At 32.9% G+C, this 20,617-nt stretch overlaps 1 protein-coding gene and 1 non-coding gene across 3 annotated transcripts in view; one reads left to right on the top strand and one right to left on the bottom strand.

The window, feature by feature from the left end:
• The window catches only part of Mkln1 (muskelin 1), a 327,824-nt gene that overhangs the window by 225,359 nt on the left and 81,848 nt on the right, over window positions 1–20,617 (top strand). For both annotated transcript variants that reach the window (XM_071611871.1, XM_027950127.3), the window contains 2 exons: window positions 8,326–8,403; window positions 11,350–11,415. In XM_071611871.1, coding sequence (XP_071467972.1) covers window positions 8,326–8,403; window positions 11,350–11,415 — 144 coding nt within the window. The remainder of the gene's footprint in view (window positions 1–8,325; window positions 8,404–11,349; window positions 11,416–20,617) is intronic.
• LOC114104149 (small nucleolar RNA SNORD45) lies at window positions 11,472–11,558 on the bottom strand. The gene has a single exon (XR_003584797.2). It is a non-coding gene; the product is annotated as a small nucleolar RNA SNORD45 (small nucleolar RNA).

The raw sequence follows: 20,617 nt of genomic DNA, 5'->3' as shown, positions 1-20,617 counted from the left end.
TTAACTTTTTTATATTATTGGGAAAGTATTTGGAGATTTTCATCAATTGAATGACTACATTTTTCTTTTGGCTCGTATTCATTTGGCACTTTTTAAAAATTCCTTCCTGTTCCTTTTTATATCTTGGTATAAACCCTGGGTTGGTTCTTTTTTATTATTATTAATCTTTGAATGAGGTGGGTTTTTCCTAGGTATTTTAAGGAGCTTCTTGTGAGTCATGAACTAGGGCTGTGTTCCAGGATAGCTCCATGTTTCTTTTCCATGTTTCTTTTCCTTTGAGGTGCTGTTTATTCTCAGCAGTGCTGATAATGCAAACTCTTTTTTTTTTTTTTTTTTTAAGAGAGAAGAGAGAGAGAGAGAGAGAGAGAGAGAGAGAACTTTTTTAACATTTATTTTTCAGTTTTCAGTGGACACAACATCTTTATTTTGTTTTTATGTGGTGCTGAGGATTGAACCCAGTGCCCCGCGCATGCCAGGCGAGCACATTACCGCTTGAGCCACATCCCCAGCCCCAATGCAAACTCTTTTTATCCCTGGTACCTGACTGCCAGACAGCCTCCTGAAACATGGTTCTTTCCATAATTCCTGCCAACCCATGCCTTCTTGCCTATGTTTATGTCATTTCTCTTTGCCAGCTGCTTCCTTTTTAATCATTACTTAAAATTCATTTTTCACAGTCACCTCTTTAAAGATAGATTATTTTTTTATTCTCTTGTGTGTTGTTCCTTCCTTAGTGCTATATTTCCCGTTTTGTGCATATAAAAAAGTCTTGTTACTTTTTTTCCAAATACAGTTCCAAACACTACATCAGTTAATGATATAGAGATCTTTACTATGAGATCTTTATAATGTACCATTGATTCTCTTTATATGACTTTAATTCTCAAACCTACCTTCTTTAGTTGTCCCCATTAAATGAATGAGAACAATTAAATAATTTGCCTAAGACAGCATAGCTAATCAGTGACAGGACTAAGATTTGAACTCTGGTAGTCAAGTACCAAAATCTATACCACTGTGGTTTACTATCCTAGTAAATTATTACAAGTTCATTTTCCCAATGTTGATTATATATTATGAACTTATATAATTCACATATTTTCTTTTCAGAATTGAACAAACTGGTGAAATGAATAATATTTTAAAAATCCGTTTCAATTAAAAAAAAACTTTTTTAGATAACAAAAAGAATTTTATGCTCCATAAGTTTTTACCTGTGAATATATTTTAAGTTATTTTCTTAGAATGCAGTCTTTGTTTTGGTGATAAATGAAAGTTGATGGAAGTAATTTAGTCTGTTTTTGTTTTATTTTGATCCCAGATGACCCTTAAACATTTTATTTTCCTTTTGTTAAAAGCTTCCTCATATATTTTTTTACAAGAATATCTGTTGGGGTAAAGAACATACTGCCCAGTGAGAACTTTATAAAATATATTTATTTAGTATAGTTATACTCATAGAAAAAAATGAGGTGATGTTTCATCCAGAGACATTAGTTAAGTAGTTTCAAAACTGTTAGCAACTTTTTCTTAGTGTGCTTTATCCTGAATGATATTTTAATTTCTTTTGAATATTTTTACTTTCATCAGACTCTTCTGATTTCCTGCTTTAGATTTTTGTCAAAAATAGGCTCACCAAAATATTAACAGTGACTTTGTCCTGAAATATATATGTAATTTTTAAAAATCATATAATTCACAGGCATCTTCAAATTCATTTTAAAATTTTGTTTTTGAGATTTTCAAAGCAGGATAATGGGTGTTGTTTTATTTTTATAGATGGGATTGTCATTATTGTTTCTATAGAGAACATAAGTTTTTTTTAACCAAATCATAAAGTATCTATAAGTAAATATACTAAAACTTTTAAGAATTAGAAATATAGAGAACATTATACATTTATTTGGGGTAAGAAGTATTAGCTTTTTGTCTTTAGATCCTGAAATGTTTAGAAACTTTTTTACATTAAAACAAGTTAATGGGCTGGGGATGTGGCTCAAGCAGTAACGCGCTCGCCTGGCTTGCGCGGGGTGCTGGGTTCGATCCTCAGCACCACATAAAATAAAAATAAAAGGTGTTGTGTCCACCGAAAACTGAAAAATAAATATTAAAAAAATTCTCTCTCTCTCTAAAAAACAAAACAAAAAACAAGGCATTGAAAGCAGTGTATTAAAAAGTCTTTACCCTGTGTTTTAGTCAGCATTCTCGCTGCTGTTACTAAAAGATCTGACCAGAACAATTTTAGGAGAAAAAATTTATTTGGGGACTCCTGGTTTCAGAGGTCTTAATCCACAGAGAGTAGGCTCCATTCCTAAGGGCTCAAGGTGAGGTGGAATATCACTGCAGAAGGGTGTGGTAGAGGGAAGCAGCTTACATGATGTTAAAGAAGCAGGGAAAGAGCAATCTACACTTGGCAGACACAAATATATACCCCAAAGCCATGCCCTCAATGCCCTACCTCCTCCAGCCACACCCCATCTGCCTTAAGTTACCACTCAGTTAATTTACTAATTGGACTAAAACTTTCACAACCCAATTACTTCTCCTCTGAACCTTCTTGCATTGTCTCAAGATATGAGCTTTTGGGAGGCACTTCTCATCCAAACCATAAGCACCCTGCTTTAATATTTACATTATTTTTATTGATTGCCTTATGAGATTTCAAGCTTGTGGAAATTTGTTTCTAAAAATTTAACTTTACAAAATAGTTTCTTTAGCATGTCTTTATGGGTTTGAAATAATTTACTGCTTACCAAGTCTTTAATAAACATTTGTGTTATTATTTATCGTTTGAAGGTATAAAAGAATATTTTTAAAAATAAAGCTTGGCATTTCATTAAGAGTAACTACGTAGTTTGCTTTAGATCTGATTTGAACTAATTATTTGTAAGCCAGTTTCCTTGTGTGTTAGTCACCTTTTCATGGATATAATCAGAATACCTGACAAGAATGCTCTAGAGAAGAAAAGGCTATTTTGGCTCACCATTTCAGAAGTTTAGTCCATGGTGGGCCAAATCCATTGCTCTGAGCCCAAGGTGAGGCAGAACATCATGGCAGAAGGACATTGTGGAGGAGTACTGCTCTATTCTTGACAGCCAGGAAGCAGAGAGAGAAGCCAAAAGGGGCAGCAGGAAAGATGCACCCTTCCAGGAAATGCTCCAAGTGACCCACCTCCTAAACCACACCCCACTTGCATAGGGTACCATACAAATACGATGAACTGTCTAGCTCTCATAATCTAATTATTTCACCTCTGAATATTCTTGGATTGACACAGGAACTTTTTTTTTCCAGCCCTGTAATTAATTTATTTTAAATTGACAATAGTAATTATATATAACTTATGAGGTACAATATGATGTTTTGATATTAGTATATATTGTGAAATAATTAAGTTAAACTAATTAACGACACAAGAACTTTTGAGGGACTCCTCATGTCTAAACCATAATACCTGGCAATAGGCAATAAATGTATTAACATAGATTATATGCGATTGATCTTTAATTTATTATACAAAATGGCACATTGTTTATCATAGGTCTTAAGTAATATTTATTGTACATCATGGTTGATGATTTAATATTATAAAGTGAGTGTCAATACTTGGAGGTGTGAGTGTGTTTTATTTCTCTGTGTATATATAGGGGAGTGAGAAGACTAGAATTAATAAGCTTATAAAGTATATCTTAGATTAAGTCATAATTTCACCAAAATAAGAGATGGTTTGGTTTGGAGTTTGGGGTTTGTTGTTGGTTGTGGTTTAGTGGAATATCTAGCTTCTCAAACTAGCCATTGCTAGTTCTACCTGACAGGAATGCTTCTGGAATGATGCCAAACTAGTGTTTTCAAGAAGAAATAAAATGTAACCTCCAGCCATAGTAGCCAATAGATCTTTAAGAGAGGTGTCACATTTTCCCTTTAAGTCATAAATAATATATTTTAGCTTTATTTCTGTTTTATTATATTGGATTTGCTTAATATTGTGGTAAAATGATCTGGAATAATGAATTTTGTTTCCTAAAGTTTAACTCTTTTTCATATGTTCTTGCATATGTAAAATTACCGTATCTGTAGTTATATTTTATCTTAGTTTTTTCTTTAAGGAACTACTATATGATATGTGTAGATAAATGTATGTATCTCTTACACACACATATATATGTATGTATGTATCTCACATATATAAATGATATATATATATATGTGATAAATGTGGAGTACCTAATGTTTTAAATTTTGTAAGTAATCTCTGCCAGGTTGATTGTAAATGCCTTTGGATATATTTGGCTCTCTTTATCCTTGTTTAAATAAGCTGATGTCAGAGTACAAAGCACTGCTTATAGAAACACGATATGTTTAGTAAACTATGAAGAAGAGACATTTCAGAGATAGCAAAAGGTATGAAAATAGCTTATTTTCATCCCCCTTATACAAGTCCCCCCCTTATCTGTGGTTTTGATATCTGTTTAAGCTATCAGTAATCACCCGTATTCTGAAAATGTGAAATCAGAAACGTCATAGTTTGAAAGAGAATAAGAGTACATTTGTAGAACTTTTATCATAGTATATTACTGGCAATATGTATGTTCTATTTTATTATTGTTAACTTTTGTGTTTAATTTATAAGTTAAACTTCATCCTTGGTATGTTATGTATGGAAAACAATAGCATATAGAAAATTATATACTATCTGTAGATTCGGGCATCTACTGAGGGTCTTGGAATTTATCCCTCATGGATAAGGAGGGACTTTTGTAACAATATGGTATAAAATTCTTCTAAAATTTAAGAAATAGTTTCACATATTTATGTGTTTTCTGGTTTTTCTTCAGGTAATTATAATGCTTGGAACAAAAAATTTGGAAAAATAAAAAAGTTAAAAAAAATTCCCAAAAGTATCCTAATCCCACCAACCAAAGAAATTACTTTTACCTTTCTGATGTATGCTGTTATATTTTTTTCTATCTTCGTGTGTATGTATTTACAGAATTCTTTAACAAAAATTTTGTCATATTTGAGAGGTTTTTTTTTTTTGCTTTGAAAATTTTTGACCCTATTTTTTTAGGCCAATTACTTTGTGTGTACATGATGTGTTTGTGTGTTCGAGAGAGAGATATCAAACCCAGAGCCTTATAAATGCTTAATGTGTGTTCTTACATTTGTTTTAAATGGGACAGTTGTGTTTGATAGAAAAGAAATAAACATGAGATCTGGATATGTAGAGTATATTAAACTTTTTAGGCTAGTATGAATGGGGATAGAGGGTTCTTGGAGAAGCAGTTAATTTTATCTGTACTGTTAGGCATGACTTAAAGATCAGGGGTGGGATCCTTTATCTGATTACAACTATTGCTTTGATCACTGACTTGTGAGCATTTAGAAGAATTCCCCCCAGTAAATTTGTGATTTCTCTTTTAATATAAGAATCACAGAAGGTTTAAAGGACAAAGAAAAGATAATAACTCTTCTAAGATTTAAACATAAAGTAGAATTAGGCATGTACACAGAGTGCAAGTAAATGTATTAGTTCAAACATCTCAGAATTTAGAAGGACCCTCAGGGCCCATCCAACTAATAAATTCCAATTTTATATTCAAAGATACTTGACATCTGCAGTTTCCTCATTTTCTTCTGTTTTCTGTATGTATTTCCACCATTTGCTTTCCTTACCCCAGCTATTGCATGGACTTACTGTATATTTAAAAATCTAGGTCTTTTAATAATTGGATACTTTTATATTACCTTTAATTTTTTAAAGGAGCATTTTTAAACTTTCTTGTCCCCTTTTCAAAGTTGAATAAAAGTTCATTACTGCATTTTATTTCTAGATAATTCTAAATTTACTGTTAATATTTTTATATCGTTATATTATTACCATGAATAAGAGCCCCACGTATTTTATCTGAGAAAAAAGAGTTCCCACCTCTTATAATGGAAGAAAGGTTTTGATCAGAGTAGGCTGGATGGGGCAAAAGTCATTGGAAAAGTCCATGAGGGAGTAAATTATATGATAAAAATTCACTAAAGTAAGTTATGAATCTCTTTGTTCCTCTTGCTGTAACAATTAAATGTAAGTGCCAATTTAAAGTGTAATTTAAAAAGAAACTTTTCTTTGGCAAAAATTTTGACAAGTCCCAAAGGCAAAGGAAAAAAGAAATTGGATCAGTGTGTAGGATGGAATTTCCCATTAAAGTCAAATGAAAGATTTGAAGCTGAAAGGGTTGATTACAACTGAGTTTCATAATTACCCAGAAAAGAAGGGGATAAGGGAGATTTGTCTAAACTGCATGGTCACTGGCCAGTAAATAAGTCATGAAGAACATACCTGTTTTACTTACAAATTCTTTGAACAAGTCTTTGCTTTCAATGTCTACTGGGGAAAAGTCTGGTTGTTGTTTGTTTTGTTTTTGTTTTTGTTTGTTTTGAGATGGGTTTTCACCATCTTGCCAGCGTGGTCTTTTAATGCATGAGCTTAAGTAATCCTTCTGCCTCAGTGGCCTGAGTAGCTGGGACTACAGATAGGCATCACTCCCCCCAGCTAAGACAATCTTTATTCAGGTTGAAGTCTATGGCAAAGGACAGAATTTATAGTAAAGGTAGCTGAAAATTATGATCTTTTTGGCTCCATGTAAAAGAAAATCCAAGCTTGGTAAGGAAATATTTCATCACTTAAAGTCCAGAGGTAAGGTGGATTTCATGGTTGGTTGATTCTATGTTCCAATTTCTTTCTCTTCTGTCATTAGAAAATACATTTCATTCCCATACAGACTGACCTGAGCAGTTGTACATTGCATACAGATATATCAATGTCCGGAGGAATAAAAGTAGTTTTTCTTCTTCTGTGTTTATCTGTTTCAAAGTAAAAAAACATTGTCTAGAAGTTCCCTACGAGTTTCCTCATATTTTATTAGCTGGAATAGGGTTCCATACCAATTGATAATCATTTGGGTTAGATGGATGCATGTGGGGATTCAGTCTCATTTAATTACAGTAACTAGTGTAGAAACTCCTCTTAAGAAGTAGATTAAGAATTTATTGATGTTTCAGAAGTAAACAGTAGAACTTGAGTCCCAGCCCCACTACTTAAGAGTTATGTCATTTTGGTTAAGTTACTTAATTTCTCTAAGTATGTACTTCCCTGTTTGTAAAATGAAGATGATAGTGCCTGGTTCTTAGGGTTGTTTTTAGAATTAAGTGAGATAAATAAAACAGCACAGATTCTAACATTTAGTAAGTATTCAATAAATATAGTTCTGTTACTGCTGCTGGTACTCTTATTGGTAAATAGTTGTATTCAAAGAAAACTATATAATAATGGAATTTGTACTTTAAAGTGTTAGTTTTATCTTTCCCTGAAGAAGTACTGTTGAAGTCCCTAGTCCAAGTATGTTGGAGCTCCCACGTCCTTCTCTAGTTCTTTTGGATTCTGGTAACAAAGTACTGACACAGAATACTCTGGACTCAAAGGGATTGGAGTGCAGTGAATCTATTTCATTATAGGGCATAAAGATGAAAAGTTTGGTGATTCAAATAAAGATGAGTGTTGGGAGATCACATAAAAGAATTAAATATAACTCTTAATCTTTAATTATCCTTTTCTCTTTCCATTTGTATTTATATTAATGCCAGAACTGTCTCCCTCCCCAGTAGTAGAGCTGGAATTCAGGAATGCTCTATTCCTGAGAGCTATATCAGCCCTTTTTAAATTTTTATTTTGAGACAGGGTCTCTCTAAGTTGCCCACACTGTCCTCAAACTTGTGAACCTCCTTCCTCAGCTGGAATTATAGGAATATGCCACTGGACCTGGACAGAAACAATTTTGAAAAGGTGTACAAGTCTTATTTCAATAATATGGAACACTTACTCAGATTATTTATTTATTTTACTTTCTACTGGTTCTGTTTTGCAGCCTTGAATTTTCTGCCTTTTTTCCCCCTCCCAGATAATTCCCTTTTCTTTCTTTCAAGGTCTCTGTTTAAACACCCCCACCCCTGTTAATGTCATGTACTTGACCATTGAGTGCAGTAATGACTTTTTTCTAGTAAGTGAAATAATAATGGGAAACATAGTATATTTAATGGGAGCTACCACTAATGCAGTTTGTTTATGTGGTTGTGTCAACTAACACTTTACAATTTCTGTTTGGGGTAGCATGACAGGAAACTGAAGTGATAACATTTTATGAAAGTGTGCTATTATATTAGTGACATATTAGTAGTTTCTCTTAATGTAGAATTCTTTTTTCTTTCCTATGATAAAAAATCTTGCTAAGATGTAATTCTTTCTCTCTCTCTCTTTTTTTTTTTTTTTAATATTTGCAGATGGCCTGTTCAATCAGTATATCAGTCAACAGGAATATAAGCCACGATGGAGTCAAATCATTCCCAAAAGCACCAAAGGTAAACTATACATTCTAGATGTGATGCTTCTTCATTAGTGTCTCAGTGTTCCTATGATAGCTCATGTGTCATTATAATATTAATAAGAAGCAGGTGTTTAAAATAATACAAAGTTTCCTTAACTGGATGGCAGACTTAGTATTATATAAATGCATATGGGGTTTATATGTGTTTGTGTGGTGCTGGGGTTGAACCCAGGACCTCACACTAAGCAAGTACTCTACCACTGAACTACATCCACAGCTCTAGTTTATTGTCTTTTAAACTCTTGTTTTATTGCTCTAACACAAGATTGGCAGTTTTGATGCATGGACTATATTGTAAACTACTTTTATGGAGACACTGTTAAATTATAGGCTATGTTGTATTACCATACAGGTGGTCCTGAAAAACCTTAAGTTTGGCAAAATGGCTTTCTAAACCTGAAGAAGCTTCTGAGAGAAATCAGGAACAGACCATTCTAAATCTATGGAACTTTATAAACAGATACTATTAAAAGCTAGTATAATAATTATTATAAAAACAGTGCAGTTAAATCTTCAAAGGAGTTTATATTGAGTACCATAGTGAATTTAAATTGTAAACCTTGGGACTCATGCCTTCTTTTCCTGAAGGCATTTGCTGCTTCTAATAGGGACTGTATTCATCAAAACTTGAAATCTGAGTTAGAGTTTAGAATTCTTCATTAATCCTTATTTTCTCATGGGGGAAATTTTTGTCAATACTTCATCTGCACTAATTGCTTTGCCATATAGTAACACAGTGAAAAGTGTAGCATTTCTTTAGTTCAACTACCAACAGTAAAAGGAAGCACTTTTATTGATATGTAGCTTTTTTCCTTATGATCTTCATATATTGCTAAGGCCTTTTCTTTAGCTGTGAGAAAGCTTTCTTTTTTCTAATAGGATTAAACAATGTGCAGGGGAAAACTACATGTGAAGTTCCATAATTTTGTCTATAATATATGGACATGATCCTCGTATTTTATCAGTCACATATGAAATAATTTTCTTCAAAGACAGAGATGCATTTACAAATTATGGATTAAATATGAAAAATGAAGACATACTGAAAATGAATATGTTAGTGTTTTTGAAATCTGTTCTTGGAAGTGGCACTTTTGACTGGGAGAAGGAAAAGAAAAACCAGCAAAGTTTTGGTGTTAATGAGCTGCAAACTCTAAAAAAAAACCCTAAGTATTAGAAAGGAGAAAGAAATTGCAGGAAACTTATAAATGATTAGTCATTGAATATACTAGTAATGAAAAGATTTGGTTTTACATCTTATTTTCTGTATTTGGTCATGTACTGCCCGACATTTTACTCCATGATGGGGGTCCCATAAGATTATAATGGAACTGAAAAATCATATCACCTAGTATTTTCACTGAACCTTTTCTGTGTTTTGATATGCAGATACTTGATTGTCTTACAGTTGCTTACAGAATTCAGTACAAGATTGTAGTACAGGTTGTAGCTTAGAAGCAGTAAGCCTTACCATTAAAACCACGTATTCAGTAAAGTACACCATCTAGGTTTGTGTAAATGTACTCTGTGATGTTTACACATTGACAGAATAGCCTAAAGACACATTTCTCTGAAATTATCTTCATTCCTAAGTAGCACATGACTGTGTAAGCACTGATATTTTAGTTGTTTTGTAGTACCTTTTTACTAATTCTGGTGAAATTAGTAAAAAGTTAGATGTTTTCAATTTTACATCAGTGAAATTAGCCTAAATTACATATTTCAACTAATGAGAAACTTACCAAGAAAACCTTGCACTTTCTGGTCATATCAAGTAAGATATTAAAATCCAATAACCTTAGCTGGGCACAGAGCATATGCCTATAATCCTACTTACTTGGGAGGCTGAGACAGAAGGATCACAAGTTTAAGGCCAGCCTCAGCAACTTAGTGAGACCCTATCTCAAAACAAAAAGAACTAGGGATGTAGCTCAGAGGTAGGCCACTTACAAAGCAAGTGCAAGGACCTGGCTCAATTCCCAGTAACACTCTGCCACCCCACCAAAGAAAAATAGAGAATTAGGAGGAGGAGAATCCTATAACTTTTTGAACCATTAAAATGAATTATTTCTTCATTTATATGAGCTTTGGTGTGAATTAGGATTAGATATAAGTAGAACAATAGTTTTCTCCTTTAAAAGTTTCTAAAAACTTCACTCATTATATTCAAATCTATTAGGATCCAAGTAGAAATAAAAAATTAAAGTGAAGTAAACCTTATATTTTCTCAGTCGGTACTCAAAATAGCTAATAAATTATGTGGGAAGTGATTTCTGAAGTAATGGCATAAAATAATTGCAATAAAGAAATTATTAATATAAAACTTGATAACATCCTAGTTTTTATTTATTTATTTATTTATTTTAAATGTTTATTCCTTAGTTTTAGGTGGACACAATATTTTATTTTTATGTGGTGCTGAGGGTCGAACCTAGTGCCCCACGCATGCCAGACCAGCACGCTACCACTTGAGCCACATCCCAAGCCCCATCCTAGTTTTAAATAGCTCATTTTATGAACCTTAAAATTGCTCATTATACTAATAAAATATGTCTGAAATATAGACATGAGTTCTAATTTTGAGATTATTTTACATTTTTACTTTGGCATTCAAGTAATTTAGAGATTTCATCTTAGGTTTTTATAAGATATCCAGAATCTTTGCTGACTGATGGCTTTATTCATAAATAAATTGAAAATAGCGTCTAGTTGTGTTAATAGCCTAAAAGCAATAGGAAGAAAAATCAAGATAATTATTAGAAATATAGATTTAAGTTGATGTATTTTTACTTACTTTTAACATTTTGAAAGAATAAGTGTAGATATTTTCACTATCCATTATAGACTTATGAATTAAGCTGCTCTGGATTTGCAGTTGCTTTTTATTATTTCTTTTAAAGAAAATATGTTTCTGCTTCAGGTGATGGAGAAGATAACCGACCAGGAATGAGAGGGGGCCATCAGATGGTTATTGATGTTCAAACAGGTGAGTAACACTTGTAATGGAAGCAGAATCTTTTTCAAAATTATACATATTTTTTCAGGGTCTCAGTGTAATTGTAGAAGTCAAAGTATTATGTTAAACATCAATAGTAAATTCAGATAATAGATATTAGTATCTCATTGGCGTACATTTTAAAATGTCAGATAAAATGAATATACTTTTTTCCATTCATTCTAATGGTTAAATGTTATTGATTATAATCAAGTAACAAAATAAGCACTGTTTGGAGATATAACCTAAACCATACAGTAGCCAGATGAGAGAAGAGATGCTGCACAAATGATTTTAGATAACCTAAAAGAAATATTAATGTGCAGACCTTTATATGTGTGTGTGTGTGTGTGTGTGTGTGTATGTATGTGTGTAGTTTACATGTATTGAATTTTCAAGGAAAATTTTGAAGTATTTCTGGATTTTCAGTGCACTTATTTTAATATAACAATGGAAATTGTTGGGATTAAGAGAATTAAATTATATTTTTAGGGAGATATCAAATTAGGTATTGAAGTGTTAAGAAATCTTTAATTGTTTAACATTCTTCATAGCATATAAATAATTTATTTTATGTGTTATTCTTTGCTGCCTTTGAAATTTTATTCTGAAGCTTGCCTATCAAAAGTTTTTCTTACTTTTCTAGAGCCTATAATATACTATTATATTAGTGAATCATTACAAAAGTATAATACTTTTCAAATTAAAATCTTGAAAACAAATAATACCAAGAATCTAGGATAATTGTGTTTATTGTTTGATTTTAGAAAATGTTACTTCATGGAATGCCAGTATCCATCCAAGTGACTTTTACTTTTTCCTTATCCACGTAATAACCAGTCTTGTCCATTTTTAACCTCTAAGATCAGACGAGGTTAGGTGGATTCAGTGTGGTATTGCTGTAGACACATTTTACTTTTTCTTAATTATTTTTTGAGGCCTAATAAATTACTGAGGTTGGTCTCCAACTTGTGATCTTCTTGCCTCAGCTTCCTGATTTGCTAGGATTATAGGTGTGTACCACCATGCCAGGAATATTTTACTTTTTCTTAGAGTCATAAATTCTTGGTTCTGTTACTGTGTTATGTTGACTCAAAGTCCTTTGGGAATTTTTTTTAATTGCTTTTGTAGATTTGTGTTGTAAAATAATTAAGAAAAAATTGTAATAGCATGTCATGAATATTTTCATAAAGGTTTTAAAAACAATGAGAGATTATTTTTCCTTTGAAATTTGCTGCTAAATATGTGTAGTAACCTATGAGCCAGTTTGAGAATATTGTTAGGATCTGTTTGTCAAAAGTTTATTTCAAGGTATAAGAATTCGTCTTCCTAACTTGGCCCCTCTCTCCGAACAATCCATAGAAATAGGCTCAAAACTACTATAGAGTCTTGGGCATTTTCTCCCCTGCCTGAGAATCTAATAAATGTGCTTATGTTTATTTATTGAAGAGTTAGATTTATGTACAAATGTTTTTCTTTATAATAGAAAAGTTAGATGTTTTATAAATATAGACACAAAATTTTGTTTTTAGATTGTGTGTAGTAGCCATATTAGTCAGAATTTTGTTGCTATGACCAAAATTTACCTGACAAGAACAATTGGAGGAAAAGTTTATTTTGGATCATGGATTCAGAGGTGTCAGCCTATAGTTAAGTGACTCCATTGCTCTGGAGCCAAGATGCAGCAGAACATTGTGGTAGAAGGATATGTGGAAGAAAACTGCTCAGCATTTGGCAGCTGGAAAGCACAGGGAAATTGAGGAGATATGGATAAGATACAGTGTAAGGCCATGGCCCCAGTGACCTACTTCCTTGAGCCACAACCCCTGTGTACAGTTAGTACCCAGTAGCCCATTCAAATTATTAATCCATCAGATGGATTGATCCACTGATTAGGTTAAAGCCCTAAAAGCCTCAACTTTGAAACTTGCTATATTGGGGACCATACTTCTAACACATGAGATTTTGGGGGACATTTCAGGTACAAACCATAGGAGTAGCCTTTTCCCTCTTGAACAAAGTGGGATTTGTAATATCTTTCTTTTGTTTCCCCTCAGTTCTATAAGGAAAGTTTTATCAAACTCATCTGTAAAAAAAAAAATGCTAATATTATAATAAAGAACAGTGTTTATTTGAAAAGATCCTTAAATTTTCTAAGCAAAATGCACTTTCCTTAAATGTGAAAGTAATATGGTTAACTTTAACATTTAAAGCCCACCTTAGCCAGGCACAGTGGCTCACACCTATAATCCCAGTGGCTTGAGAGGCTGAGGCAGTAGGATCTTGAGTTCAAAGCAAAAGCGAGGCACTAAGCAACTCAGTGAGACTCTGTCTCTTATAAAGATACAAAACAGGGCTGGGGATGTGGCTCAGTGGTTGAGTGCCCCCGAGTTCAATCCCTGGTAACCCACTCCTCAAAAAAGCCCACCTTATCTGAGGGCAAAAGTGATGTTTACCGTGCTGTTTATGGGAGATGGACTGTATACGAGGTAAAGTACATATGTAAAAAAAAAGAGAGAGAAAATTATTTCCTTTTTTTAAAAAACAATACATGAAATTTGAAGATAAACTGAAAAGATTTCAATGACAAATATCATGACAGAGCTTAGAGTGAGCAAAGTAAAGATTAAAAATTAACATATCAGGTAAGAAATTCTTGAAGTGAAATTTTTAACAGAATAGTATAGGTTCAAATATTTTTCTATAATCTTTGTTTTATGCACTAGGGGTAGAATTTAACCTCTACTTGCTTTTTAAAAATTCCCAGAGAGCAGAAAAGAGTTTTTAGTAATTTGCTTATTTGACTTATTATAGAAACTGTAATTGTAAGAAATGACTATAATAATCATGTGATTTAATTCTGGTGGAATCTCTTAGTAGCTTCTGAAAGGGAAATAGAACATATCTACACTTCATTATTAGTACTAGTTTATAGAAAATAACAGAAGTACTTTCAAAATATATTTTTAAGCAATTCTTTTTCTATTTCTAAAATAGAAATTTTAGGAGCTGAACATGGTGGTGCATGCTTATAATCCTGGCAACTTTGGAAGGCTGAGGCAGGAGGATTGCCAAGTTCCAGGCCAGTCTTGGCAACTTAGTGAGACCCTGTCTCAAAATAAAAATTTAAAAAGGACTGAGGATGTAGCTCAGTGGTGAATTGCCCCAGGTTCAATCCCTTGTACCAAAAAAGAAAAGAAAATTGGGAGACTTATGTCATTAATAAAAGCATTTTATTCAGAGTCATTTTGTTCAAGTCGCGCCCCTCCACCACACCCCCATTGGTTTACTTTTTGAATGAATGCTAGGTAAAGCTTTATTTAAGTCTCTGGGTGAAAACAAAACTTTTCAGCCTTTAAAAGGAATCAAAAACTTAACAGAGTAATATATAGCTACATAATCATGGGTGGTCATTTAATATTAAGAATTGTTTTTCATTGTGTCACATTTCTACTTAGATGGTAGAAACAGTACTAACTATACATGAATGTTAAGATCAAAAGGATTTAATTAGATTGAAGTGACCCTTGTAGGAGTAAGAGAGATGCTGTGTAAAACATTTTTGTGTGAAATTCCTCCTCCTTTTTGTGTTTGAAAGATGATGCTGAGATCCCCATTTTCTTATCTTGATATGAGAATTGGGATAGGCATGGATTCCTTTTAAAGAAGTAGATCCCTTTTAAAATTTATTGATGGTAACATAGATGGTAACACTTGAAGGAGACATACCAAAATAATGATGTTGGTTATTTCTGTGTGATGCATTCACCAGTGACTTTAAATGTTCTTTAAAATGTTTAAATTATTAAAACATTGCCATGATTGATATGTACTATAAGTTGGAGAAAACTTTATTCACCATTGTTCTTTTTAGGAAGGGAATTGTGTTTGCTTATGAATGTTCTTTAGGAATCAAAGTAAAACAGTCAGGAGAACTGATTTTAGAAAAGAATTGGCTTGTTCAGATAGGAGAAAGGAAAAGGAGGCAGGAGGAAAGTAGTGTAGCCAGCAGAATTGCTTTGTGACATGACTTTTTCTTTGCTCCTCAAAATCCTGGATTTTTTTCTGTATTAAAGTTGATTTGGGAGAGTTGAGTTTAAACTGGAATCTTACTATGTTGCTCACGTTGGTCTTGAACTCCTGAGCTCAAGCCATCCTCCTGCCTCTGCCTCCCAAATAGCTGGAAATTCACGTACATGTTACCATGCCCAGCTTAATTTGTGAGTTGGTTTTTATTTATTTATTTATTTGATTGTTTATGTGTAGGAATTGGTGAGATAGCTAGGCTTGAGGTCCATATTGAATAGGGTGGGCAGAAGTGAGGTAGCTTTTGAAGATTCAGGTGTCTAGAAGGAAAAATGCCCTGGGACTTTAATAAGTCATAGAGAAGGCTTTGAGCTTTTGAATGACTCTGAAATTATGGTTCTGGTTAAATTTAAACAGGTGTCTTGTTGTGAGGGTCAGTGATCTAGGAATCTGCTCTGATCAAGAGAAAACAAAAGAACCCCAAAACACTTTTAAAAATAACACTTCCACATTCTTTTCTTTTAACTAATCAGTGCTATCCATTTTTCTGTTCTGCGGAAGTTTTGTGAATGGCTTTAAAGGGGGCCCACAGCAGTCTTGAAATAGTATACAAAGTTTTTGTATTGTATAAGTTTTCTGGGAAGATTCATTATATTTTTAAGTTTTAAGTATCTGTTATTTTTTTTAATTGTAAATATACTGAATTCGGTATTTAGATAAAATTTCAAATAAATACCTTATTCCATATGGATGATATTCATTATTGAAATAAAATTATTATATAGTAAGTTATCATCAGCTTTTTTCCAGATTATTTGTTGCTAAAATCAGAGGTACAAAAGAGAGGAGTAGGAAATGAAGTCAAGTAGAAGAGAGAGGACAGATTGTATTGTATCTTGTAGGCTTTGTTTAGGACTTTAGCCTATAGTCAGAGTGAGATGGGAGCCATGTTGGGTTATGAGAAATGCTATAAACTGCCTTTGCATTTTAACAAAACAAAATGAATCAAGGGCAGAAGCACAGAACCATTTTAGGAAGCTCTGCCTGAGAAATGATAAAAGAATTTGGTTACTGTTAGAGTGGTAGTGTAGTGTTGAGAAATGGTCAGATTTTGGTTGTATTTTCAAAGAATCTGCTATGGTTTGGATGTGGTTTGAGTGTGTCTCTGAAGGGTTCATTTGTTGAAATATAATTCCCATTGTGAGATATTAAGAGAGTGGAAAAGTAATTCAACTGTGGTGTTCAGAGGTGGGCTTTTTGTTGTTAAAATTTACCCAGTCTTTGGTGTTATTAGCAACAGAAGGTTTGCCGATGGATTAAATGTGGGGTGTAAGAAGTGAAGGATTGTTCTGAAGGTTTTGACCTAAGCAATTAGAAAAACAGTGTAGCCATTCTCTAAGGGTGAAATGAGGATCATAAGTGTTGAGTTTTTTAGCAACTTAATTTTAGACAGGCTAAGTCTGAGATGCCATTTATACATCCAAGTAGATAACTAACGTCACATAAGCAGTTGGGTATATTAGTTTAGAGTTTGGGAGACAGGTTCAGTCAGAATAAACATTCCCTCCTTACATTTACATAATGCTTTGTTCATATGATTATTTCTACTACACTAATTCCACATGGCTTTAGAGTTGCTTGCATAGTTATTGTGTATATAATCCTATCTCTTCAGCTCACTAATCTCAGTGGACTTATTGAGGAAGAAAGGATAGAATTTAGCCTATTTATTTTTATGGCCACCAAGCTTGGCATGAAGTAGACATGTTCTAAATATGTATTCAACTGAATCAAAAACCCATTTCCCTTGAAGTGGAAAGAAAAATATTTATTTGGAAATCATACTCACACATTGCTATCCAGCTTTATAGCAATGTGTGAGTATGATTTCCAAGTAAATATTTATGATTCTTTAGAGTAATATTTAGTGCTTTCTGACCTTAATTTGGGCTCAGGAACAGAAACTGGTATATCCTTGGGACCTTCTCTGACTAAACTCTATTATAAGACTCTATTAAACTCTACTGTAAGACTATTAATTGCATTATTTTCTAAGGTGCTTTCATATACTGTATTTATTTCACCCTGTAGATACCAGAGTCCTCTCATAATTGCTACCATCAGATTTATTTCAATCATCTTCAGAGAGATTGTATTTATCAGAAATCTTTGAGAGAACCTTTTCCAGATCAGTCTTAATAACATAGCAATCAAATATAGTGGTTAGGTGCTAAGTTTGAGGGAAGATGGGGGTTTGTGACCCACATATCTGATATTGAATCCTGCCACTACCACTGATTTTTTTCCTTAATCTTGAATGAGTTATGTTAAAAATGGGAATAATAAATTGGTAGGAGAGTTAGATGAAATAATTTACTTACGTATGAAATATGCTATTTGTATAACAGACATATGCAGTGTATTAACTTTGCAATGTATAGTGATTAATCATTCTGATAGGATTTTATGTAAATGTAGAGAACTCTGCATTTTGGTATGATTTGATAAAATTTTACTATGGGAATATTTTTTTTTAAAGAGAGAGAGAGAATTTTAATATTTATTTATTTATTTATTTTTCGGCGGACACAACATCTTTGTTTTTGTATGTGGTACTGAGGATCGAACCCGGGCCGCACGCATGCCAGGCAAGCGCACTACCATTTGAGCCACATCTCCAGCCCCCTATGGGAATATTTTTAAACAATTAAATATTTTTTTGAAAAATATTGTTTAGAAAAATTTGAAAGGCAGTGTTGAGATTAAAAGTGATTTACCTGTGAGTCCCACATTTTAAGATACTAACATTCTGCCAGGCATGGTGGCTCATACCTATAATCCCAGCAACTTGGAGATTGAAGCAAGAAGATCACAAATTTAAAGCCAGTCTCAGGAACTTAGGGAAGGCCCTGATGATCAACTTACTGAGACCCTTACTGAGGCTTTTCAAAATAAAAAGGCTTGGGGTGTAGCTTAGTGGTGAAGTGCCCCTGAGTTCAATCCCTAGTACCAAAACACAAAACAAAAACTATGTTCTTTTGATGTTTTTGTTTTGTCTTTTATCTATAATGCCCTAATTGGTGTTTTAGAAAGGAATATGCTTTTAAGATTTTTAAAGAAAAAATATTAAAATTTATTTAAGAATTTTGTTGATTAAAAATAGAGCTGGGGATGTAGTTCAGTGGTAGAACACTTTCCTAGCTTGTGCACAGCTCTGGGTTTCATCCCCAGTATCACCCCCTGCCGTAAAAACAAATAGAAAACAAACAACAACAACAAAACATGTAGGTTCAGTAGTAAAGAATGATTTTCCCTAAGTGGTAGAGTTTAAAGAAGCCCAATCATTTCAAAATATGCATGTTGAAGATTTCTAGAGCAAGGATATCTGTTGAAATTAGATGTAACATTTTGTCCAGTTGTACATTTTTCTGGGACAAAAATCTATGGCCTTAGGTTATCAAAGAGTCTCTTAACCCAAGAAACTAAGAGCACATCACCAGAATAAAACTAGTATTTCTTTTATCTTATTAAATGTGGCTTATATTTCAAAAACATTGCTTCCCAGTGTTTCACATACCTTATGAAACATCTTAAACATTAAATATTTAGTGATACCTAATTATCTTTTTTCCAGTTGATAGGTTTTTTTTTGTTTTGTTTTTGCATATTGTCATACAAGTGTTCATAACATACATTTTACTGTTTAATTTTCAAAGCTCTCTTCCTTCCTAAGGGAATCCACTCATTCATGCCATAGTGGAGGAGAAGGAATGTAGTGTTTGGTCCTACTGGATTTATATACAGCTTTATTGATTGTAATCCCTGTACCTGACACCTTGCCATTTAACAGTATTCTACTAGCTGTGAGTTGGGTTTTAACTCTGGGTAAATAAAATAAGTAGAATGGAAAGAGAGAACAGCCATGTCTATTTAGTATGGTAGTCTTGAGTTAGAAATGTAAATGTCTATTGGGTGAGGCAAGTTTACCTCTTGTATAACTCTTTGTTAAAAGTTTTGTTAATTTGTCTCCTGAATCACCAAAAGTACTAAGACTGGGACAAAGCCCTTATAGTTGGCATCTACCAGAGAAATTGATAGGGAGTTCCTTGCCACTTGGAAGAGCCCTTCTGTAGATATCAGGACCTTGAACTGTTTCTGCACCACTTATGTGAAAGTGTTTTCATTTTGTTATATGTGATGCCACATGTAGTTTTCCTTAAAGAAACATTTGAAGGAAGTGAGTAATATGAGTTTTAGTTATTAATTACTAATGTATTTCTGTGGCTATATCTTTTTCTTTCATACAAAGTATATCATCATATGCATAAAATGCAACTTTTTAGCAAAGAAAGTAACTATACGTTGAATTCTTTTATAGCAGTTTCTAGATATAAAAGAGGCATGGTTTCACCCACTTGATAATCTGCTGGTCATGATGGTTCAGGGAAATGGCTAAAGGGGGAAGAATAAAAAGCACATAAAATTATCTTTCCCTTTCTCCAAAAATTCTCATTTTAAGGGAAGGTCTTACCTATACTTTTATAGATTTTAACTCTTAATATTAGTATCCTCATAGGGTTTCTTTTGTTTTAAAGATAAATGTGTTTTATTAAAACCTTTGTTTTGTTGATTTTCATTTTACTTTTTTTTTCATGGTGTCTCATTAAGAATTAAGCTAACTGCCTTCACCAATCTGTTAACCCTGGTACTACTTCTTTTTGCATATGAATTGTGTGTTTTAGGCCTAGACTATGTCTATATGCTTTCTATGTAGTTTCAAAGTGGAAAAACTGATTTAATTATGAAGATAGTGTGCCACCTTGTGGAGGATTATGCAATTAGCAGTCTCATTTACCCTGAGAATTAGAGTAGAACTAGGGATATTGTAGTTGAACACTTCATAGAAAAAGTGTTTTTACATGTTTTAACATATCTACCTTATTTTAAATGCATATATAAGATGTATAGGTTAGTCCAACTGGTAGCAGATAGTTCTAGAGGTTATTTGGTACTGATACCATTCTTTGGTATAGAATATTAATACATATTCTGTCCCAAAGAATATGGTTGAATTTTAGTATTTGTGGCCTGAGTAATGATTGATTGGTGATTGACTGACTTAATAGCTTAGGATTTGTACATGGCTGGATATTTTAAACATAGACTA

Source organism: Marmota flaviventris, chromosome 1, assembly GCF_047511675.1.
Source record: "Marmota flaviventris isolate mMarFla1 chromosome 1, mMarFla1.hap1, whole genome shotgun sequence".
Lineage (NCBI taxonomy): Eukaryota > Metazoa > Chordata > Mammalia > Rodentia > Sciuridae > Marmota > Marmota flaviventris.
Note: the sequence above shows the minus strand (reverse complement) of the source record. Positions and strands in the feature narration are given on the sequence as shown.